This window comes from Cydia splendana, chromosome 1 (assembly GCF_910591565.1).
Source record: "Cydia splendana chromosome 1, ilCydSple1.2, whole genome shotgun sequence".
Taxonomy (NCBI): Eukaryota; Metazoa; Arthropoda; class Insecta; order Lepidoptera; family Tortricidae; genus Cydia; species Cydia splendana.
This window is the reverse complement of record NC_085960.1, coordinates 35,262,643-35,288,377: the sequence shown is the minus strand read 5'-3', so window position 1 is coordinate 35,288,377 and position 25,735 is coordinate 35,262,643. Positions and strand designations below refer to the sequence as shown.

The following is a 25,735-nucleotide window of genomic DNA, read 5'->3' as shown; positions in this document are numbered from 1 at the left end:
CGAGACAGTATGAGCGGTTTGATTTCCGTCGGTCTTTAAGATACAGCGTCGGAGGAAATAATAAACTTATTTATTTCCCGGTCTTTTGTTGCTTGTAAATGTCTGGGAAATATCGGGAAATACTTATTGATGCAGCTTAAAAATAGTTGAACGCTGTTTCAAGCACAACAAACCTAAACAATGTTTCTTATAATATCTGTGTATGATAAGGTAAGGATCCTGACTGTTGAGCCATAGAGTTAGACCAATAGACCGCGAGCCAGGAGCAAATATCGTCAGTCATCGCCTCCCGCTTGATACTTCGTCAGATGATAGTTTAGATGCTTCTTGAATTAAAAAAATAGTCAGCCGGTTGTATAACGGTGGAAAGACCGTCAGTTACTTGCATAAACATGTAAAAAATACGCGCCTGCCATTTATGTCCACAAATCCGTAAGGCGTTTATTGAAATTTCTGATGAAATCCTACATGCTAGTTTCATGATTTAGTTATTACTATAATAAAAAGGTACAGCGCTTATTTTTTACATGTTTATGCAAGTAGCTGATGGGCTTTTCACCGCTATACAATACAACCGGCTGACGGTTTTTTTATTTATAATAATATCTAAACTATCTTCTGACAAAGTATCAAACGGGAGGCCATTCCTCAACCCACCAACGGAGTGCCAGCTTACGTCCATGATCATTATACATAGCCGTTAACCAATATACGAGTTATCGCCCGGGAGGCGATTGGTCATGGAAATCTGTTCGTTGCTCGCGGTCCACAAGAAAAGTCTGCAGCGATTTTGATAGGCGGCGCAGTGCAAGTATTAGTTTGAACGTCAAACTTCTATGAAATTATGACATATAAATAACACTTGCATTGCGTGCGCTGTCAAAATCGCTGCGGACTTTTCTTGGTCTAACTCTAACTCTCTAAGTGTAGTAACTGTCAACTCTTGTTGACAGTTAATATAAAAAGCTCCTATCTCGTAACTTGTGTGTGCTTTACATTGCGGGGTGAATTATTTTGTATGGTATTTATTCGTTTCTTAAGTCCTATGCTAACCACCGTTTAAAGGTTTGCCAGTGTTGAATTAACACACTATACAGCATAAACAAGGTAAACCCACGGTTATTGACCACCACACACATACGTATAAAGTGTACACAGGTTATTTTATAAATAGTGTGAAAAGAAAATCCGTTGTAATGGCCACGAACAATTTATTAACAAAATAATATTGTAAAAAGTACAAAATTCAAACACACCTGTTACAAATGAACTAGACAAAACTTAACAATATAACTAATCAGTCACCATGAATATTACTTTAGCATATATATTTCTAGCTAACATACTAATAATAATAGTCGGTAATTAGAAGTTATTAAAGCTACGATTAATTTATGACAATGCGACAAAGATCAATTTAAGTAATGAAATTGCTAAATATCCAAATGATTATGAAATTCACGAATCATTTATTCTACATGCACGTGACAACATCAAAAGCGTAACCCTAGCACAATGAAACAATATGACATGGTTCTGAATTGTCAGTATCATGTTTTGAGACATGATGTAACAGTTATTAAAAGGACGATAAGTCCGATATCTACAGTTTAAAACTACGTGCATATGGTAAAATATTGCTACGCCGAGTATTTTGTTTCTTTAAAATTTTATCAACATATCCGCTACATTTCCTTTTGTGTATCATTCTGCTACAAGAAATAATTTTAACAGAAAATGCTTCTGACTGAAATATCTATGATTTTAGCTGAGTTAAAGACAACTAAGTAGGCAAATTAATAAGACATTAAATCTAAGTCTTCTTCTACCTATCAGCCTGAACATGCACGTGACAGCACTTTAAAACCTAAATAGTATTAGTCAAGACACGAATCCTTTAAGTCTTCCGCTTTTAAGACTCGACTCATTTTTTCACAGCCTAATAAGGGTAAGTGCTAAATAAACGCACGATCGACATTAGAACTGACCGTTAGAAGAACATTACAGATGTAATGCATAATTGTTTTCCATCGTATTTTCTCGAAACTTTCGTATTTGTCATGCTACTTCAGTCAACCTCAGTACTTTTTGTATCGAGACTGACTGAAATAGCAATACACGTTTGTACGTTTCCGTGAAAATACGATGAAAAATAATCATGCACTACATCTGTACTAGTGAGTCCAAATCACCTCTAGTTAAGCACGCACGACTCGTAAGTGGGTATCATGTACTTGATGTTGATGAAGGCATCGGGGCCCCCGTAGCGCTCCAAGATCTGCAGGGTCTCCTCGATGAGGTCCCCGACGTTTTCGCCGTGGGACGAGCTGTGGTCGATCCCGGAGCCGATGTTATCTGGGAACACATTTTAATAAATTAATAAAGAGATAATAAATCTTGATTTCACGAACTTACAATGCGCTTATCAGGCCTATTCGGATTTCGAGATAATCATAAGATCTTGAGACGATTTAGAGATCAACTAGATCTACATTAGATATCGACTAGATGTGACTTGGATATCTAAGTCATAACTTGTCGAAATCGTTCAAGAGGACCTCCAGAATCGCAGAAACGTCAAATTTGACATATCTATCTTACCAATAATGTACGGACAGGTACGAGCAGAATGCATGCGCGACTGACATCACTAAGATTTTAAGTTTGCGTGTAACGGGCCAATTCGAGCGTACATCGAAATCAGAATGACATTTATCTGATGCCATTCAGTTAAATCCGTACATTTATTGGCGCGAGCGAGATGCACGACAACTAAATAACATCATTCAGATATAATTCTGACGTCAGCGCACATTCGAAATGTAAGTTAGAATCGGCTTCTTATTGAATTTATTGTGGGGCTAGGTCGATTTGTTTAAGACTGTCCCACAATATTTGTTTATTTAAATATACAAACAGCAACACTCTTATCTGTCCATCGGTGGACCTTATAACAAAAGGCATAAGGTCCACCAATAGATAGTGTAGGCGATGGTACTTTGCAGAGGCGATATCCTCTATACTCCGGAGAGTACTTGAGTTCTTCGGACACATAGCCAGGAAGACTGGAGACAACCTGGAAAAGCTAATGGTCACAGGTCCGGTGGAAGGAAAAAGAAGGGGCCGCAGTCCAACGCGATGGTCCGACCAGATTAGCAAATCGCTATCTATGAAGGTCCCTTAGGGTGATGCCTTAGAAGTCGCAAGGGATCGAATAGGCTGGAAATCTGCAATCCGGAATCATGTGCTCCACTAGGAGGTCACGACCCTCAGCACTGAGGATAACGAAGCAAGGAGGAGGAGGATATTCTCTATAAACCCTACTTCACCCTTTACAGCCTATTTAACGAAATATATTAAAACATCACGGACGCTTGTTAATAACGGCACATAATTGAATCAAGTCCAGTAACGCAGTTTTGTGAGCCCCACAAAGTTCCTGCGTACACGGAGTGGATGCTAATTCGATTACATCACCGATAGAGGGCATTTCCTGGCATGTTGTAAAATTGATCGGGGGAAAAATTAAGCGTTAGGCGCACGAGGTTGCCGGTTAGAGGGATAATTAGTAGTTTAAGTAATTTAATTTACTTCGTTAAGTCTCCATGAACTTGTACAGGTTAATTAACGATAGTTCGTACTTTATGAAGTATGTACTTACTTACACATTATGAAAGCATGTTTGTTATTAGGGCGAGCGAAGCGAGCCCTATCACTAATCGACGAACTATGCATTCTTGTGGTACACTTTACGGAAAAACTACTGCACTGTTAGGTTTGAAATTTAACATAGTAATTTAAATTCATGTCTAGATGTGTTATCAAACATAAAAATATCATTTTATAAACCTAAAAAAATAAAATAAAGTAATAACACTTTGTATTACTACTAGCGCCATCTGTTGGCAAAATGATGAATTAACATTCGTGCTAATGTTAATTATTTCTTTCTCTAACAGATGGCGTTAGTAATAAATAAATAAATAAATATTGGACATTCTTATACAAATTGACTAAGTAAGAAGGCTTGTGTTGTGGGTATACAGACAATACGATACCTATGTGGTGTTTTCAAGTTCAATAATGTCGATGGCGCTTACGTCATTAACAACGATGAATACCAAAGTGGGTACAATTTTGGATTCAACCCACCTCGCTTCACTTGGTTTGATTCCCATTTTAGCAATTAAGTTTTTGTGAATACCTATTAGAACAATCAATCTTGCTGTATATTTACTGCGGAGGTCAATTTACTCGTATGTTTTGTGACGCTGACGATGTGATGATCAGTCATGTTGTGTTAGCAAACTTAAATCGGGTATTTTCAGTTCGAGATACAGTTTTGGCGCCATTCATTTATTACGTAAGACGATTTTGGGGTGGAGGGGGGGTCGAACATATCTTATTTTTTCTTACAAGGGGGTGGGAGGGGGTTTTCATAGTTCTTAAGCCCCCTCCTCACTCGTGCGCGAATCGCGGCGCGAAGCCGCGAACGCGAGTGTGGCGTCGATTTTCGGAGACAGCGAAATCGACTCTACACTCGCATTCGCGGCTTCGCCCGCGATTCACGCGCATAGTCTGGAGGGGGCTTTAAGTAAGATCACAAGACATTTAAAATAATACTTCCACACTCTATGCTATCAAACACGGTGCAGAGTTAGCTTAAACGAGCTCAAGTACCTTTGTACAGGTACAAATAAATATTCTTAAAAATATTTTTTTGAAAATAAATTATATTGGTGGGAGGGGGACGGGATCAGCCTATTCTTATTATTTCTTACATAGGGGAGGGAGGGGGTCAAAAGCTGGCAAAAATTGTCTTACGTAATTAATTAATGGCGCCTTTAGTGTTACTATTGCTTGGAACTGCTAAAATTATAAATAAAGATAAGCATAATACTAATTATGCTTATTGTATTAACAAACTTCAGTGACTTAGGGCCGATACAGACGGACTACAACCCGACTGCAACTTGTATGGGAACTGCACGCCAATCGAAACGTCGGCGTGCAGTTCAGCAAAATGACCCAGTACCCTGGCAGTAGGTACCTAGTGGAACTCAGGTTTGGTGTAACAAAGGCACATTATGGTTTGGTCATCCGACTCATCTTGATGAGCACTTAGAAGAGTAGTACCCAAGATAGAGCCGATGCCGAACCCTGGCAGTACCTAGTGGAGCTCGGGTTTGATGCAACATACATAGACACACGCTGTTTTGGATATCCGACTCGTCATGATGATCACTGGGTAGATCAGTACTTTCAGTACCCAAGATAGCTGATGCTGAACCCTGACAGTGCCTAATGGAGCTCGGGTTTTATACAACATAGGCACACGCTGTTTTGGTCATGCAAAAATGTAGTAGTACCCAAGATAGAGCTGATGCTGAACCCTGGCTGTACCTAGTGGAACTCGATCAGGTTTGATGCAACATAGACACACGCTATTTTGGGCATCCGACTCGTCATGATGAGCACTTGGGAGAACAGTACCCAAGATAGAACTCATGCTGAACCCTGGCAGTACCTAGTGGAACTCAGGTTTGTTGCAACATAGGCACACGCTGTTTTGGCCATTCGACTCGTCTTGATGAGCACTTAGGAGATTAGTACCCAAGATAGAGCTGATGCTAAACCCTGGCTGTACCTAGTGGAACTCAGGTTTGGTGCAACATAGGCACACGCTGTTTTGGTCATCTGACACGTCTTAATGAGAACTTGGAAGAGCAGTACCCAAGATAGAGCTGATGCTGGACCCTGGCTGTACCTAGTGGAACTGTGTGTGTTAGTTTATGTGCGGAGCAGCGTGATTACCGCCGGTAGGTGTCCAGACGGGATAGTTTTTCGATCAATTGTGTGGAGTGGACGCAAAAATAAATTCAAGAAAATTGGCTCGCTGACCCAACATTATGTAGGAAAGCCAGTTGGGTTCCTTACAAAAAGTACTGGGCGGCCGTGTAGGATGTAATAAGCACTTATGAAATTGTATATTACGTGTGGATGATATTGGCAATTTGATTTTGTCGTCTGGACACGTTTTTAAAGGACAAAGTAAAAGCTGTAACAGACAGGCGTACCGGACAGCAACCGGTTCGGTACGTTAAGGTAGAAAACCTCCGCGAGCCCTTACAAAGCTCTGCTTTTTGCTAGTATATATTTACTTTACTGACTAAAACAGTTTTTAATGTTTCTATTTTTGTTTCAGGTAAGACAAGCAGTATATTGTCACAGAGTTACAGGCCAATTCGAACGTGCACTGACATCAAACCGATATTTGAATCATAGCTGTCATTCGCGCGAGCGTCTCGCTCGCACTAATAGGTACATGTACGGACAGACAAGTCTGAGTAAAAAGAACGCGCGAATGAGAGCTAACTGATATGATTCCATTATTCCGCTGTTACAAATAACTATTTTCTCAAAATACCAGATTTAGGTAAGTACTGCAAAGTTAGAAAATTTAAAATTTTCAGAGGAATTAGGTTTAAGTATTTTATAACAATTTATTTTTAACCAATATTTTACATTAAACAGGTTCCGTGAAAATAAACCGAACCCGTACTCCAAATTCACCCTCCGAAAACACCGTACTCCAAAAAGTTCCAACAAACTGGTGTCAATTCGCGGTCGTGCAATTAATCTGCAGCGTGACAAGTCTATTAAAACCTGGAAACAATATACCGATGTGTCGATTATGTCGCTTGATTGATGGCCGACAGATGAAGGGAGAGGGGTAAGGTTTAAAGAACAAGGGGTTTAAACTAGGGATTAAGTGAATTTAAACTACTTTTTCTTTTTCTGTAAATAAATGTAAGTTTTCAGCTTTTCTTTTGTTTGTCTTGGGTTAAATGCGAGCGTAGGTTTTTGGGGGGCACGCGGTTTAAAAATGGTTAACTTCTACGAAAGAAAATTTAAGCTTTTCGGATTTCCCCAGTAGCGTTGATCTGACAATGATCAAGAAGGAGGACGTTCTGTATTCGATTGTGCTATTTATGTATGTTCATTGATTATTCCGAGCCTCGTGGTCTGATTATTTTTTAACAATCCGCTGTGCCTTATAATTTTAATAGGTATCTAATCTATGATGATTTCTTTCGACTATTATAGCCGATATAATAGATACTTAATGTTTCAAAGATATACCTTCTTAGGTTTTTGTTATACATATTTTAATAAAACATATAAGCTTAAATACCTTATTGTTAGAATATAAGGTTATAGGTGAAACTACTTACTGTTTCTGTCTTTAAACAGGTTCAGAATAGGCAGTATCTGTCTGTAGTATGGCACGAACGCTTCGCCAACTCTGTCTGAACCGGTGACGATTTTCTGGATACATTTCAGCGTATGACATATCACGTTTGGCCTCTTGGTCGACAGGGCGTCTGAAAAAATAGTATACATATAGACAGAAGTTGAAAATTAAATTTTGACGATCGTAAGTTGAAAATAGATATTATAATACTAAAGAAAATAATGTCAAAGGAACTGACTCTTCTAAAACTGAAGACATTGATTTAAATACAATGGAAATGGAGGTATTAGTCATCTTATTCTTTAGTATACAACATATAAATATAATTTGCATTCAATGTTTATTTGTGATTCTACTTTCAAATAACGCAAATCAAATATTGTATGAACAAGAGATACAAATACTCTTTATTGCACACCTCAATGCAGAATCAAAACAACACAATGATTACAGCAACTCAAGTACAGGTAAACAGCAGGTTCATATTGTCTAGGTTTAGTTTTGGATACTTTATTTATATTGGCTTTGCTCATTTTGTGGTCATTTTATAAGTATCATCTCTTGTTTTAAAATCAGTTGCCATTAGTATTGCTCCAAAGCCAGCTGTTTTAGTTTTACTCACCAAAAGCTATCAAATCTCCTACACACATAAATACTTGTATAACCTCATTTTCCTTAATAACACACCTAATTAGTTCATTTTTTTCAGAGTCCATTTAAGTCATAACATATTTTAATATTTAGTGAAAAAGGCTACGAACTCGATCAGCTGAGGAACCTAATATTTCGCGAGACTTGTTGTATCCCTTTTCACTAGAGCCACAGAATATAACCTAAACAATGCTAGTCTATACGAAGACAAAGAACCTGGCTTATTGTGTATCCGTTGAGCTCACTCTTCACCCACTTTGTTTTTAATCTGTAACCCGATACCATAAAACGGGGGGTAGGATGAGAATTGCGCAGTCTCTTGTACCTTCGCTGACGGCTGAGCTATTCACAAAAAAGTCTATGGCTACGCTGTAACAACCAGTCAATGTGTAAACTATTTGGATATTTGACCGAGCGTTAGCAAAGGTATCCGTTTGAGCTAGGGCAAAAATGCTTTCTGGCCGCAATTCTCAACCGATTCTCGTGATAGTGTGAGCGGGTTCGATGAATAAATATAATCTTTTGTCCATTCAGTTTTTGGAAACTTTTGGAAATGGCGGAACCATAGATTTATTCAGCTTTAAGGCCATCGCGCGAGGTCTATAATAGCTCACGGAGCCACTAGTATACTTGTTGTGGTATCGCTTTCAGACGTTTTTGCTTGCTTCAAACACTATTACATGATCATAAAACCTCGGGATCTATTTATATTGGTTATAAGCTACAAATAGAATCAGATTTACGAATTCGGTTGATCGGTATTTTGTTGCTTCGATCAAGTTGTTTTTAACATTGCTTGTGAAACTGGATATCCTGCTTAGAGATTTAATTTACGGTGTATTCATTTTAGTCTGAGGTAGCTGTTGATTTTTTTAACGTTTAACTTTGAAGGTTAAATAACGGATCTGGTCCAGGATAATGCTAGTTCGTTCGTTTTGTTAAGAGTCTAGTTAAATACCTATCGATTTGACTAGTACTCCTAAATTCTTCAGATAAATACGAGCGTATTCAATCAACGAATGCTATTTCGAAATAAAATAACGATCCGTAAATGTAGGAAGTTTAAAAAAAAACTCCATTTAAAAATGTTGCAATTTTGGAAACAAACCAAAGGATTTTATATAAATAAAATTATCATTTAAAAAATGATGATGTTTTTGATAATGTTTCTCTCTCTCTCTCTCTCTCTCACACACTCTCTTTCTTTCTCTCTCATCATAAAGAGGCACTCACTTTTAATAGGTATGATGAGCTGCGGCACCACAGGCAGGATCTTGTAGGAGCCCTTGGAGACCAGATCGTTGATCCCATTCTCCACGATGAAGCTGAACGGGTAGTCCCCCTCTGAGAGACCATCAAAAAACATGGGTAGGTAGTGATGGAAGTCCAGCTTTTCAATCGGAACCTGTATGATAAGATAAAGTACTTAGGAATATTCCTATTTTTATATTTAATGAACTATGACAAAATTAAACTTTTATAGATGTCTCTTAACAGATTTAAAAATCAGAAGCTAAAGGATATAGCTGTTATAATATTATAATAATATATTCGTAGCTGACCGCAAGCTTCTGTTTCTTGACAAAAAGTAAGTATCTCCATTTATTAGAGAGTGCAAGTAGTTAATTATAGTGTGCAACTGATACAACGCCTACAGTATTGTCAGGTAATTGATAGCTCAGAAACTCTCTCATACACCTACAGATGTTGATAAAAGCATCATCACAAACATGAAACACTAGTTTTGGTTAAGACTCGAGTCCTCTGCTTTGAGACTCGACTCAATTTTTCAGACACATAATAAGATCGAAGCTGGAATCCTTTTTAACTTGTTGTAGTGACAGGAAACATCCCCCAGGCATAGCACTTCCTGAACATGAACGGTTTGACCGGCTTCAGGTCGATATCCGAACTTCGGCGGAATCACGGTACGGTGCATAATAATGTGCCACTCACCTTCCAACTCAGCCGTTTCCCACAGTTCGTCAACACGATGGTGACCGGGAACTCCTCCCAGGCATAGCACTTTCTGAACATGAACGGTTTGACCGGCTTCAGGTCGAAATCACTGCACAGTGCATAATAATGTGCCACTCACCTTCCAACTCAGCCGTTTCCCACTGCTTGTAAACTCGATGACGACAGGAAACTCCCCCCGGGCATAGGACGTCCTGAACATGGTTTGCTTGACCGGCTTCGGGTCGAAGACACCGCTCTTCTTCGGCGGTATCACCCGGGTGTTCTTCTGCATGGCTTGTATGGTGAAGGCTGGGACAAGCCTGTTGGTATACGAGATTTTATAACAATCATTTTGGCAAAAATTACATTTTTGGTACCAGTTTTTATCGCTGACTGTACTTTTCTTACTACAGGCTAACTACACATCGAGACAATTCTAAAAACCCCAAACTTCATCACAGAGATAGAGATCTATCTCTCTGATAGAGAGAGAGAGATAGAGAGAGAGAGAGAGATTTAACCATCATCTTCATCTTATGGCGACCTCCTGTCTCCATCATCAGATCAGCTCGATGATACCATAATATTAAATTGTCACCCAACTTAATTTGTGTGTAAATTTGCAGCTCAATCGGAAATCGGAAAGTGGTTTAAATTTAGCTTCCAAGATGTGACCCACACTAACTAACATTACATACCTTCTAACAGAGATATCGGAGCGGTCAACGTGCTCACAAATATCTGAACGCGCCTCTATTGACAAGGCATTAGAGTGCGTGTTCAGACATTTTTGATCACCTCGGCCGTTCCGGTATATTATGATATAGAGACTGTATCAAATAAGCGACAGTTTTTTTTAAAGTGCTTAACTCGTGCCCCTATTTTTTTTCAGATATTTAGTATAAAGTGTTCTTTAGTGTACAATTTTTTTCTCTCGCATTGGCACTATATTTCAAATTTCCTGGTATAAAATACACAGATGTCAAACAAAAAGTGACCAATCCCTCCAAAGGTGGAGGCCGGAACTGAACCGGCGATTTCAGCTTACGCGGGTATCGCCTTTGGCTAGGCTAACTCCGCGGCGAGACCCGACCCAATTTCTCGAGTATATGCAATCGTACAAATACTGAGCAGAAATTGAAACATTTAAATAATACAGTTTGATTTGTTCCCAAAGTTCTACAAAATACGCTTATATTGCATAAATACCTCGGCTTTTTCGTCTTCGCCCCATAAGGATAGTTGGGACTCGGCTTCTTCAACGAGTGTCGGAAATCCTTCCCGCATTGCTCGGGCACACAAACAGGCATCAACACCATGTTGTCTGTCTACAAGAACATGATACAGCAAATCCAATAATATCGATCTAAAATGTTGACACGAGTAATAAAATAAGAAAGTAAATTTGCTCTTGGCCGGGCCTCTGATTGTTTGTTTTGGAAGGTGATCGTTGCTAGGCGACCGTATCGATTGAACGCCGGTAGCGACGCGGGCGGTGTGCGAGCGAATGTTGGGAGCGTACGGGGAGGTTGTATAGGCGGCCGCGAGCGGTTTTTAATATTTCAATCTTTTTAGTTAAAAGCTTAGAGGATATAACCAACGCAGACACCATGTCTAAAATTTTCGGAACAAAATAGTCTGCCGTTTTTTGCGGGGAGGGGCACATCAAATGTATAGGTACGTCATGTCAGATAAACGTCAGTCCATACATATGGTTGACATGTGGTTGACCATTGGCCGCCTATTTTCGACAGAGTGGAACGCCTGTTAATGGCGGCTCCATTGTTAATTACTCCGAGGTTAAAAGTTATCTTAAATACATAACACTTAGATATTATATTATGTGCGATATAGTTCGTAAGAAGTAAGTAAACGAACATACAGTAGCGGCCTTCGAGCAACACGGAAGGGAGGCGGCATTCGCCCTATTTCCCCTCTGCCGAGGTACAAGATTAGCGCGTCAATCTAATCTAGCGCGGGTAATAAAACTAGTTGCACTTAGATTTTTCACTAGACCGAGTCCAGACGCGCGCGTGAACACTGCTGCACAAAAATGCCTGTTTGCTCGGTTTTTTGTTATAAAAAGAGGTCGGGGACATCAAATTTACAAAAAGAAAGTGTTACATTTCACATGTAATATTTTTTTTTACATATCATACGTTTAATTACATTCAAACACAATTATTATATTCTAGTCTCATGTAATTGTTGGATTTATCGATTTTGCTCGCTCAGTACAAATTGCGGATCGGTCGAGCGACAAATCCGACTTCTCATCTCTCAGAATACAATAACATACTTCAACTTCAACGAAAATGTGTTAGTGTGCGTGTTGTGACACTTGTCACTCGTCCGTACACAAAAAGAGATCAAGGTTTGCAAGATTTGTCTTTGACGTGTGTCATTTTCTATGTATTTGTGTCGTCATTACAGATTGGATTTTGTATGTAAGTGTGTGAGAAGTGCGACTGTGTGCACCTTTCCCCCCGCGAAAAATGGCAGAAAGATTTGTACGGTGAGATATCGCTTGGGCCCCTCCCTTCCGATGTGTCGGAAGCCGGTGTTGCTCGAAGGTAGCGGCATAATGAAAAGTGATACGAATTTGAAGGATTTTGAGAATGTTGTATTGAAAGAGCCCACGAAACGCTTCGGATGATAACTGGCTGGTTCTTTCTGCAAAAAAAAAAGCATGACTACTAGAGTTAGAGCTCATACTAACGAGCGCTTTATCAACGCGCGTTAAAAAAGCGCTTGAATCCGTCCGTACGCTAAATTAGATTTAATGACCAACGCTTAAAGTCGAAAATTCTACAACGCTTAATAAAAAGCGCCACCGCCATCGTGTGAATAAATACACATGTATCCATTTGTATCATTCTAACGCTTTTTGCATTTAACGCGCGTTGCCAAAGCGCTCGTGCGAATGAGGCCTTACACCAAGTTACACCAACAAAAGTCTGCAGCGCAATAATTTGACAGCGAATTAAAAAACTACATATGGAAATGTTTTTTAACAGTCACTAAACGTCATTCACATGGTATCAAAGAGCATATAATCACTACGTTCTACATGGTATGTGTTTGTCAAAATCGTTATATTCGTTGTTTTGTGACGAACGGGAAAAACACGGTGAAACCTTACAAAACTGGCGTGCGGGAGCTACTTTTCCGCATGACGAATAATTTTACACTTGTAAAAAATCAGCACGAGGCGATTCAACATCAAAAACGACAAATTTGGAGTTGATGACGGGTAAGTGGATTGAAACATCTTAATACTTGCACAGACTTGCACCATATGTAGATAATATAATATTGGTTTAGCAAATTGAATATAAGCTGTTGATGTGACGCCCTGTTAGGGCACGGCAACATAGTTGCACATTAAATGTCCTATAATATTTATTTATTTTTATTTTATTATTTTATTTTTATTTTATTATAATCTATTCTAAAATTGGACTATTTTAAAGGTGTAGTGATGATTATGTGCTATGATTGTCCGTACTAAAATATACCTGTCTCGAGATTTTCTAGCACCTAACTTTGAGATGTTACATTTTGCATGAAAAGCAATGATACTAACAACAATCTTCTAGGTCGAATCAAAACAAGATCAAACCCGTAACAAGTGGTTTTGGTTAAATATATACATATATAAGTGTGATCCTGTAATTGGCTTTCTATCTCTTAGTAATTTAGGATACTCTGTATAGATAGCTGTTGGATCTCCAAAATATAAATAAATAAATAAATCTGAATAGTGCTCCGTATGTTTTCACCGAGACCGGTTCGCGCCACAGAATTATATTAGCGATGGGGAATTTTATTACATTTTAATATAAGGTATTTTCGCAATATCTCTGACGAAAAATCTCCTGAATTTTGATCGGTAGCCTATGTACTTGAAGTTTTTATGTAGAACACGAAAACAAGTTTGATATATTTTTTGGATAAAAGTTTGGAATGTTTGGATCAAATTAAAAAGCGATCGGAATTTTGTGCCAGTATCATACTCGGGAATTGCTAATACAGTAATGTTATTCATAAAATTATCGTATTTTTTAACTTTTGCTGTGGAAAAATTAAGATATCATCGAAATGTTAGCCGACATATCTTATCTTATTATTCCTGGGGCCCTTGCGGATAAACTTTGATCAAAATTGACCTCTTTGTCTACTCGAGCATTTTGAACAGATGGCCCACGGTGGAGGTCCACGTGGCGGATGATGGAAGTCAAGGGCAGTCAAATGCTTTGCATTCCTTTGATTCCAGATAGCCTGCTCCAAGTCCTACATTTTCTGCCTACCTATATTATCTGCTGCTACTTTTTAGGCACGCGTTTAAATTTTTGAATTCTTCGGAAATTGTAGGTAATACATTAATAACAGATATATTTAGCATAATATTGATGACACGTTTGTTTTATCCTCACACCATTCAATAGATGGATGGATGGAGAAAATAAAGTCACGCATAGTCGGTATTATAGCAAAAGTTACTAAGCGACTATCTTACAAATTATCTGTACATAGGTACTTTTACGGTCTCAATTTTCTTAGCTACTAGCGACCCGCTCCGGCTTCGCACGGGTTAACAAATTATACACCTAAACCTTCCTCAATAATCACTCTATTGATAGGTGAGAATCGCATGAAAAGTTCAGTAGTTTTTGAGTTTATCGCGAACATATAAACACACAAACAGACAGACGCGGCGGAGGCGGGGGACTTTATTTTCAGATATTTTTAGGGTTCCGTACCCAAAGGGTAAAACGGGACCCTATTACTAAGACTTCGCTGTCCGTCCGTCTGTCACCAGGCTGTATCTCACGAACCGTGATAGCTAGACAGTTGAAATTTTCACAGATGATGTATTTCTATTGCCGCTATAACAACAAATACTAAAAACAGAATAAAATAAAGATTTAAATGGGGCTCCCATACAACAAACGTGATTTTTGACCAAAGTTAAGCAACGTCGGGAGTGGTCAGTACTTGGATGGGTGACCGTTTTTTTTTTGCTTTTTTTTCGTTTTTTTTTTTGCATTATGGTACGGAACCCTTCGTGCGCGAGTCCGACTCGCACTTGCCCGGTTTTATTTTACACTTGTCCTTAACTACTTACTTACTTTTGCTGCTGACGGTACTTCCAATCCAGTACGGCTACCACCAGTTTTGACATTGACATAACGCTCACGTTTAAGTAACTTACTTTCTATGCATCTCGCTCGTACTCGCATATGCGAGCAATAGTGGAAGCGAGATGTACAGAAAGTAAATTACGTAGACGTGAGCGTTATGTCAATGTTAAAACTGATGGTAGAGGCTCAGTAAACTACTATATAATGGCGTTATTCATAAACGCGTTACTGGCCTGAATTAGCTATGAATCGTCTATCTTTATCTCTCATTTTGACTTATGTATTTGTAAGAAAGGGATAAAACATTATTTAACTAAATCAGGCCCGTAAAGTTGTATGAATAAGGGGTAAGAATTTATAAGGCGTGTAATATTTAAGAAAAGAGATAGTTAATATTGTAATTGCATTGCATGCATTTAAAAGATATAACCTCATCTTCCTAGTCTCCATTCTGACAGTAAGTAATACGTTAGTTTGAATTGTTAGTTGTATTTTATAAAATTGTTAATGTCTTGTTATTATTTTTGCTTGTATGTAAATTCAATGTTGACGTGTAAAAGTGCCCATGTGGCCTATTTGCTGAATAAATGTTGATATTTGATATTTGACAGTAAATAAAAACGCAAATAAAAATAAACAAAATACAGATGATCGAAAGATGCCATCCGTGCGATCTTCAAATCGGCCAAATAGCCAGAATCCGAAACGGTTATTTTATCTACGTGTATATTCTCTTTTACCACCGAGCACAGATTCGCGCCAAACGGCCTTTATTTACCAAACAGCGTATTACTTAACCATACATTATAAAAGTAAACCGTAACTGTTTAGCGTAAAGTTTAATTTCGAATAGCAGTAAAGAGAGATGTGAGTTTTTCAAGGTTACTGTTCGAAATTGAACGTCGTTCGATATTTAAAATTTAATATTGCATCAGCTGCGGGGCGCATTATGAAATTTTTTATGACGTAATCGTTGCGGTCGAGTTTGAATGAAGCGTTCGTAAGCTTTGGAGCAAGTTTTTTATTGGGTAAACCTAGGTTTTAAAGTAGGTATTATCTCTTCGTTAGATACCGTTTTATTTTATTTTAAATCCATGACACAGATGCAATAAAACGGAAATGCGTACCTAAATGATGATGATGATGATGAAATGATTGACCTATGGAAGTAGATTAAGGCCTGAAGAAGGACATAGATAGTTTTTTTTATCAATCATCATCATCATTCCACACAGAAAAAGTCGCGGGCAGAAGCTAGAGTATGAAATATTTAAACCACATTAAGTAACAACGAATTTTTACATTGTACAGTCAGCTGCAGAAGTTGCTACACGGGCGAGGTGTTCAAAATTACCTAGACACGCTCTTATTTTCTTAACAACAAAGTCGCGTCAAGATCATTTAGAACACTCGCCCGCTTAGTAACTTCTACTGCTGACTGTACTATCTAAATAAACTTTGATCTTTATTTACATAGAAATAAAGGTATACAAATACAAAAACTTGAGTTATCTATTTCATTTTGCATTTCAAAGCGACCCTATCAGATAAGTGTAGCGACAGCATTAAAGGGATGAGTATCAGATAAGTAAAGAAATTGAAGATTTTATTTACACTTATTTTCTTATACCTTTTACTGGATAGTGAATAAATAAATAAGACTGATTCTTAAATAAGATACCAGAGAAGCTTAACTTCAAATTTAATCGCTGAACTTGAAACTAGATACCTGACAAGTTGGCTAATACAATCTGATAGTTTATAAGGATTCTTGGAAATTAAGCTGGTTAGAAGAAGAGTTTTCATATTTTTGAGCTCATTTTTATTTTTATTATATATTTGGAAACCGGCGTCTGATTACGACTTCCTCCGCAAAGAAGTTTTTAAGGAGCAAATTTGCATATCATATCACAAAAAAAAAACTTAGTTGAGTACCCGAAATTGGATGTTGTATTGGAAATCATTCGATTGAAAATAATAATATATTTTGTATGATACAATTTGTGTGGGTATTTTTAAGAAACTGTGAGGTAAATCACATTTTAAGTTTTGTCCCTATTCACCCCAGCCATCCCGATTTTTATTCAAGTTAACGAAAAAAGTCCAAACCATACGATTTTATCAGTTTTCGGTTAAAGCCCACCGGACGGCCGAAACGAAAAACGCAATAAAATTTGTAACTGAAGGACAGTTTGTCATTCATAAAGTGGTCAATACTTTGTCCAACCAGTATTAGTCTGCCTTTCATTTGCTCCAGTAACACCACTGTAATAATTTTACCTCTAAAGCGACTTTTTCATAAAATTCTTGCTTATTACTACTTAAACTTGTTGCGTTACGGTTTCCACGAAAATTTCAGAAATATTATGGGACGGGCACTTTTCGCGGGCGGTTTTCGGCATCAACAATATAGCTTTTCGGTTGATTTATTTATTTAAATCATCTCTGAAACTGCATGCTGCAGCAACCGCTTACTATCATCAACCGACCGCTTGCATCACTCCGGTAGCAAACATGTAGTTGGTCACATATAGGTAACTCATATATAGGTATTGCATTACTCGGTGGACGAAAGTTACTCGCTTCAACAGGAGCTACCCACCTGCGTGTACCCTGGGTCGCGCTAAAGAAAGACAAACCAAGAGGCAAATCAACGCGATAAAGCGATTAAAAGTAAGAATGCGAATGGGTCTTAAACTTAAAGCATTTAGTAACTGGAGATGTCATCGCTGTCATTTTCTTTACGAAACAGTCTGCCGACTTTTGCAAATGTATTGCTATTTCTGCATGATTTGTACGTAACGTACAAATAGCCATGTCAGTCTATACAAAAGTTTGCACAATTGTGCAAGTTTTTCGGCAGAGGGGTAAGCTCTTAATGGCCACTCCAGTTATTAAATGCTCTAAGGTGTTAAATGAACTTATAACTTTGTAGGATTGCATTATTTTGGACCCATTTTATTTAGGTAGCGATAAAAATGTAAAATTGCCTATTTTGTATAAACATGTCGTACGACTAAAATAAAATCTGACGTAGTATTAAAAAGAAACCGACGGATGACAAATGTAAATATCAAATTATACTGGTTACGGCGGAGACTAATATACAACGTTTGTGAACACGGGCAACGCTACAAAAAACTGCCGGCATCCGTCGGTCGTTATTTTCAGTCAGTATTACATTGTCCAACCTGAATCACTGCTTTGCTGGCTGTAGTTTCGACCTGACTTTTTTCTTTACTGTTTGGCGCGTTGAAATGTAGGGATTTACGCATAGTTAGGTAGTATTTTTTAAATTTAGAATGTCAATTTTGAGTAAATTATGCATGTATAACATTGATGATCTTTCTTCTAAGATTTCTTTTTTCTGACTATTACCCTCGCAAATTGATAACTGCAATACCAAGGGGGGTTGCAGGTACATTGCCAGTTTACGCTCTGTCGCCAGTACCTAAAGTCTATTTTTTCTTTCCGTAGACTAAAATGATATTTCATGTGTTGCTAGTTTTTTTACGTCTTATAAATAGTGATGTACTACAACCGGTACTAACCGAAAATAAACTATTGGGAGGTACTTATATTTGTTGATGAAGTGTCTGTAACATAATGAATGGATAATCCGTGACGTGCTAAAAGGGGACACTCTAGGAGAGGTATTAAAAAGGGTGAAATAGTGTAGGTAAAAATGCCATCATTTGAGTAATTTAGAAATTTTGTATCCAGGTCAATACACAATATTTCTAATATTTTAAACCAAAAATACCAAAATGGCGTTGCGTCAGGTCGGCAATACGTCAATGTATTTTTTTTTAATGTTTGGGTAGATTAGTAGTGAGTAGATTTTATTTATTGTTTATTTCCTACTAATAGCGAGTAGATTTCATTTATTGTTTATTTTCAATCTAAAATTAATTTAATATTTTTCGGTTATTCACAAACCGAAATCAAAGATCAGCACCGTTTGTTTTAAGCTGGTCACATTATTTCTACGTTTGACATTTGTGGTTGTCATTTTAGTCTACGGAAAGAAAAAATAGACTTTACGCTCTATTCTTGAAAGTTTGAAGGTCCTGTTTGTCCGCAAGTATCGCGAAAAGTGGCGGATTTGCCCTAAGGTCAAGTAGGCCCGGGGCCTTTTTGGAGGCGGCAAATTGTGACTAAAAATTCGCTGAGGATAACAAGAAATAACTCAAAATGTAGTCCATATGATGGGTGCTGAGAAAGGGGCGGCTACAAACAGGGCCTGGGGCCTAGGGCGGCAAAGACTGCAAATCCGCCACTGATCGCGGATGAGTTCATGAGAAAGTATGAAGTAATGTTATGTATAATCATTGTCGAGATTGACGAAACAATTGGTAGTACTATCAGCGATACTCTGAAACTCCAAACTGATGGCCATCATTCTATTCATTCTGCCTTTAAGGTTTAAGAGTTTGAAGGATAGCCTTTAGTCAAGAGCGTTGATGTTAGTACATATAGGTCTATGGTGCATGTATTTATTTTAGCATCAGAATAAACACGTTCAGCTAAGCTAAGTATTGCCAGCTCTCCATTATTTAGAAACGACCAAACTCCCTACTAGTTTTCACGACAAACATCCTTTCTTCAAAAAGGCGGGTGAAGAATCTGTTTTATGGGCGAAACGTGAGACTGGCCTGTACTTAGCCGGTCGTAAATCGAGCTATACGACCTAACAACCTATTTTATATTGCGCGGTAGGTTAAATACGCTGAAGCATCGATATTTTTTTAAGCTGTATGCTTGCGTATTTGTCACGTCACTAGTTGGTAACGTAGTTTTAACTACAATAATATCTTATTGTTAAAAGGTATTTCAGTTATTTAAAAGGCTCTATTCTCCACAGTCATTAATTTAAAATTAAGATTAAAATTGTCGCTTTTAAAATAACTTTTTATCTAAACCACGAGAAATTTAATCATTAAATGCATAATCTAATTTGAACATGAAACCATTCCCATTGAAAGTACCAGAAATTATAATATGTTTTTTCTAGACAGGACTCAAGCTTCGACACTAAAACCAAATCTCAAACAAGTTAAATAAAATACCTAAAACTACGGAATTAAAAAAATTGCTACAACTGAATACAGAACGTCCTCCTTGAAATAGAAATTGGTTACAAAGTGAGTCAATTTCTCAAAAATACGTAACATTTAAATGATGCTTAAAACGCTCTAACATTTATGCTAGTATACATCTCTGCTGCATTCATCTAACATGTTTTGATGCCGGCGCCACATACCAAAACACCTTAATGAACCTCTTTATTTGTCGTTGGCCCAGAATAACAGAGTCAAAGCAGACTAACGATCCCTAAATTACTCACAGTAACTTGTGTACGTACGGTCGCTGAGCGTAAACATGTCTTGTACATAATTGAAGTTTTATTTAGTCGTTTCATAAATAACGTAATATATTTGTGGTCGCACCATAAATTCCTCTTTAAATAAAAATATATTAAGTTTGAGCTGGTGAATTGTAAAAAAATATATAATAAAACCGTCCTTACAGTTCAACTTTGGGAACAAATCAACAACAACATAACCGGACCCGTGTGAAGGAGTGGCACAATAAATGATAGCACAAATGTCGGGCTTAATGCTGTAAGGGCTTCTCTACCAACCAATGGGCTAAACTAGAAAGATTAGGTTTATGGCGTTAGCCGCGATAGCTAAAGGCGCCGGTTCAGATCCCGGTCTCCGCCACTGGAGGGCTTCATCACGTTTTCTTTAATATTATTAGGTATGTCATCTATTTTAATTTGTCTACACTGCGCACACGATCGTCTTGGTGGTTGGCGCGAATTTCGCTTCATTTTGGATGCACCAGTCTGTGTGAGCGATCATCAATTTCGTATCAAAACCGTAACAAGGTATCAAATCCGAATCGTGCTCTGGACCAACCTCCAAGACCGTGTGTCGTCCCATCCTCTAAAATGACTCTCCCACCGCGCCATGGCCCGACCATAAATTCACTATAACCATACGGCGTACATATATTTCATCAGAACGACTTTGCAACGAAATTGAATATACCTCGCTTATCAATGTGTAGAGTAAATAATAAATATTGTCTGGGAAATGAAATTGTTTATTGAATCGTAAAGGATGAAACGGTGCTCCGATATTATTACGAGAAGATGACAAAGGCCTGTTTTTACAGTGCTCGTGTTTAAGCCTCGGTTTTATTTGGTGTGGCGTAAATGATGTTGATACTTTGGTTGTGGCTTCATTAAATATACCACATGCTATGAAGAGAATAATAGAAAAAAATTGCCAATTTACCTATGGTCACAGTAAATTTTAGAACTGTTAATAAAAAAAATATCTGTATATAAGTAATATAGGTACCTATTATTACCGGTATTTTTAATTATTATCAATAACGAATTTGATACTTTATTAGCAGAAACATAAATACAAGAAAGGCATGCTTTCTGTAACTAAATTTACACGTATCTTCCAATGAAAACAATTAACTGGTCATAAATAAATAAAAATAAAATGGATAAATATTATAGAACGCTTTTACACAAATTCACGAAATCCGATAACAAGCTCATGAATGCTTGTATTTTTACAATTATTTCGGTATCTACGTTAATATTGAAAAACTTAAAAGCACAAAAAATATTTATGACTAAAAATTGAATATTTGCCAATCGCACAAATAAATGCCATTTTATTTATGCGATTGGCAATTCGGGATTCAAAAGTATTACTAAACAAGTTACACATTTTTTTTTGTACCTATATAAATTGAGAGTTATCTGAAAAGGACTCAAGTCTCTACCAAAGACTCTGGTCTCTAACATACGTAAAAGTGGACTCGAGCTTCGACTTGTGATAAGTCTTAAAAACTGAGTCGAGTCTAAACCAACACTACTCGTACCAGCATTTATTTATTTGTTTTCGCAGCCCAACACCACCAAAATAAAAAAAAATATCAAAATCAAAAATATACTTTATTCATGTAGGCCTAGCAACAAGCTCTTATGAATCGTAATTAATCTTAATCTAATTATCAGAGCAATTTATTGATGTTAATATTATTCCATAATAAAATTGGATTATTATACATATCAAATTTAACACTAAGAATTTCACAAAAGGATCGTCAAACATTAAGAAGATTGTATAAAAAAATACTAGTCTAGAATTTCTAGAATAAAATCTAAATGTCAAAAAAAAAGCAGTAACAAAAGAAGTAGATAGTATTACATCGGAATATCCATTTCCTCATCAATAATCAAATATACCTAATAAATAAATAATCATTTCGAATAACAATTAATCCCACGTTGTAATATCATTCATGTAGTCTTGTGTGGTATAATAAGCTTTAGAAATAAGTTTACGCTTTACATAATTCTTAAATTTATTAATAGATAATTCAGTAATATGGTTTGGAAGTTTATTATAAAATCTTACACAATTACCCATGAATGATTTTTTAATTTTATGGAGCCGAGTGAAGGGCACTGCGAGCTTATGTTTATTTCTAGTATTAATATTATGAATTTCACAATTTTTCCTAAAATTTACAATATTTTTATGTACATACAGAATATTCTCATAAATGTATTGACAGTGCACTGTCATTATGTCAATTTCCTTAAATTTATCTCTAAGTGAGTCTCTATGGTTCATTTTGTATATTGCTCGAATAGCCCGCTTCTGCAGAACAAAAATGGTATTTATCTCTGAAGCACCGCCCCACAGTAAAATACCATTATACTTTAAATAAAATCCTTTAAAAAGCCCAGCTAATTAAAGAACAGAGTGGCAGAAGTGACTGAACGAGGATCCAGCCTATTTGTATTCTCGGATCGCGGATCCATCTCCGGCAATTACAACGATATGCAAACTGCTCACAATCACGGAGTGTAATTTAAATCTACCGCCTGGGAGCGGCTACAGTTATACTGGATGTGGCATAGATGTACCATCACGCTCCGCGATTGTTACGCCACTTATGGTCCTAGGTAAATTGGATATTCCATACTTACGCTATGGAATGTCCAATTCAGCTAGAACCCTAAATAGCGTAACATTCCCGTGTACAAACAGCCACACTCCTAACTGTACATCGGTGGACCTTATTACAAAAGGCATAAGGTCCACCGATGTAGGTACAGTTAATAGTGTTGGTGATAGTACTTAAGAGTCACACCAAACAGGCGCTCCCATAAAATCGAAGTTACGCTCTCATTTTAAAATAACATGCTCAAATTACATGCAAGTCAATTAAGCTTAGTCAATTTGTGTAAAAATGTCCTACAATATTTATTTAAAAATGTCCTACAATATATAGATTAGATGTGTCAGTGTCAAAAGTGAAGTTTTTGTTTGAAATAACGTTACATTTGACACTGACATCTTATCCATATCGTTTCTAGATCTATTAATTGACGTATCTTAAAGTTTGGATCGGGCAGTTGGCATGAACATTTAAGTACATAACGTATTTCTTTGCGTACCAGTTTTGCTAATGATGCTAAAAAGTGTTATACAGAAAAATAGAGAGGGTACTAAGTACTCATTTTGCATGTAAGTTTCAACTCGCTCTAATTTCTTTGCATTACAATTTCTAGCAATAAAAACTGGTACCAGGTAGACATAATTACGAGTATGTTACTAGAATGTTCATGTTATATTCAGAATGTCGTTTTAAATGAAAGCGACGCAAGTTCGATTCTATGGCAGCGGCTGCTTTTGTGTGACTTTTTATGTTATTTCTACTCAGAAACACGAGTTTTTTCGACGAAATGGTAATGTTTACGACACTTTTATCTCCTATTAGGATCGAAAGAGTTCGTCATTTTAAGTAGTATTTACATAAAAATTCCCAAATGTGAAAAAAAATACCTCAATATTTCCGTGGCACATCCAGCACCTCTACCACAGCAGGTTCCCTAGGCAACCTATCTCAGCCTCCCAGAGGGCGCCGGTAATAAGCTGGTAACAAATGAGTTGCCGTACTCCTCCGGATTGTAATATTACACGTTTCTTAATGGCTAATCAAATTACCCGAGTTATCGGCAACGAAAACATTGTTTGTTTTTGCTATTGATTTTTCTTTAGCTGATTAGTTAAAGGGGTTCGTTTATTAGCTGATTCGTAGAATGGAAACCTTAAGAGCGTTTTCACATTGTCCGATCCGATATCGGATGTTGGAAGTAATAAATAGATATGTGTTTCTCCGTATTTATTTATACATTTAATAAATCATTACCTCTATTACTAAAACTATCTTTTTTGTGTTGTCTATAAACGATAGACAACACAAAAAAGGCGGAGTTAATGCCAATGGCACTCTCCTGCAGCTGTTTTTGTCATAGGCGCCTTCCGACATCCGATATCGGAAAGGCGCTTCCGATAAATTTTGCTATGTCGGAGCCCCCCGTCAGCTGTTGTCGGACCGATAATATTTGTTTGTGTGCGTATGTGTAGGCATAATGTTTATTGTAGTGTGCTCCTACATCCGATATCGGATCGGACGAGGTGAAAACGCTCTAATTCTAGTGTTTCTTTTTAAGTACTGATTGGGAGAAACAAACAGGTCAATTCAACCTTTGTGATATTAAAATTATATCAGAATTATGTGCGTCTCGCTCGGATCTATGTTTTATCTCAAAAATTTTCAATTTTGTTCGTAAAGATCGCTAATTAAACCATAGCAAGGGTGCTTGATTTAATCCTCTTTTGAACGTTTTACCGTTTATATCCTTTCTAATGACTTTATCTTCAACCAATTAAAATTGTTTATGTTTCGTTTCAGGTAAGTTCGCTCAAGAGTGTTAATTAAAAAAAAATGGATTGCAAAAAAGCTGATTATAATGAAGCAAGATAAATAAGTAAGTAAATATGAAAAATATATATATGTAGTATCAAATTTAATTATACGAACTATTTCATTGTTTTTCGAACATTTTTATAAAGTAATTTCGGGTAGTTCAGTGTTGTTTACTTAACTAATGGCATTGACATTTTGCTGGAATCAGCTGGTGCATCTCAGCTGGAACGTCGTTACGTTAAGGTAAAAACAATGAAATCATATCGCGGTAGACCCGTTCGTGTAATTAAATATGTGTACAAAACGCGAGAGTTTAAAGTGTTATATATTGTTTTATCAAACGAAGTCATTAATAGGGATTTTATGTAATAAATATCATTATTTAATTTATAAAATTGTGCGATAAATATTAGTACAAACCTTTCCTCTTGCGCGCTAGGTACCGTAAAACGGGGTGAAAAGACACGATTTTCAACTTTAAGGACGATTTTCGCCAATAATCCAAATGATAAAAGTAAAACAAATTATATCATTTTCTGAGTCTTGGTTAGTTCTTCAATATTGCATTTGTGAAAAAAAAATTACCGACCCAATTCAGAGAAAATCGAAGAAAACTACCTGTTTTCTCCATATCCTTAAAACGGGGTCGATAGACACAAGAAAGGGGTGAATAGAAATATTAAGTTTTAGTTGTCATAGGCATCGAATTTGGTCATTATTATGTTAATACTCTATTGGAAAATGGTATATATATGTGTTAAACAGCTATTTGACACAAAATCATTTTTTCGTGTCTTTTAACCCCCAAGGCGTGTCTCTACACCCCTTTGTGGTATCTAATCATCCTCTATGGCGTAACTACTCACCCCATATGCGTGTCTACTGACCCCTTTATCACGTAAAATTGCTT

General features: G+C 37.0%; 2 protein-coding genes across 9 annotated transcripts in view; one reads left to right on the top strand and one right to left on the bottom strand.

The window, feature by feature from the left end:
- Nucleotides 1–25,735, top strand: part of LOC134794278 (CUGBP Elav-like family member 4) — an 883,344-nt gene that overhangs the window by 340,814 nt on the left and 516,795 nt on the right. The window lies entirely within an intron of this gene.
- On the bottom strand, nt 1,196–11,381 carry LOC134794351 (parkin coregulated gene protein homolog). The gene is made up of 5 exons (XM_063766147.1): nt 11,075–11,381; nt 10,005–10,185; nt 9,140–9,311; nt 7,236–7,385; nt 1,196–2,355 (listed from the first exon to the last, which is right to left on the bottom strand). The coding sequence occupies exons 1-5, from the start codon at nt 11,182–11,184 to the stop codon at nt 2,195–2,197; spliced, it is 774 nt and encodes a 257-aa protein (XP_063622217.1). The 5' UTR covers nt 11,185–11,381; the 3' UTR covers nt 1,196–2,194.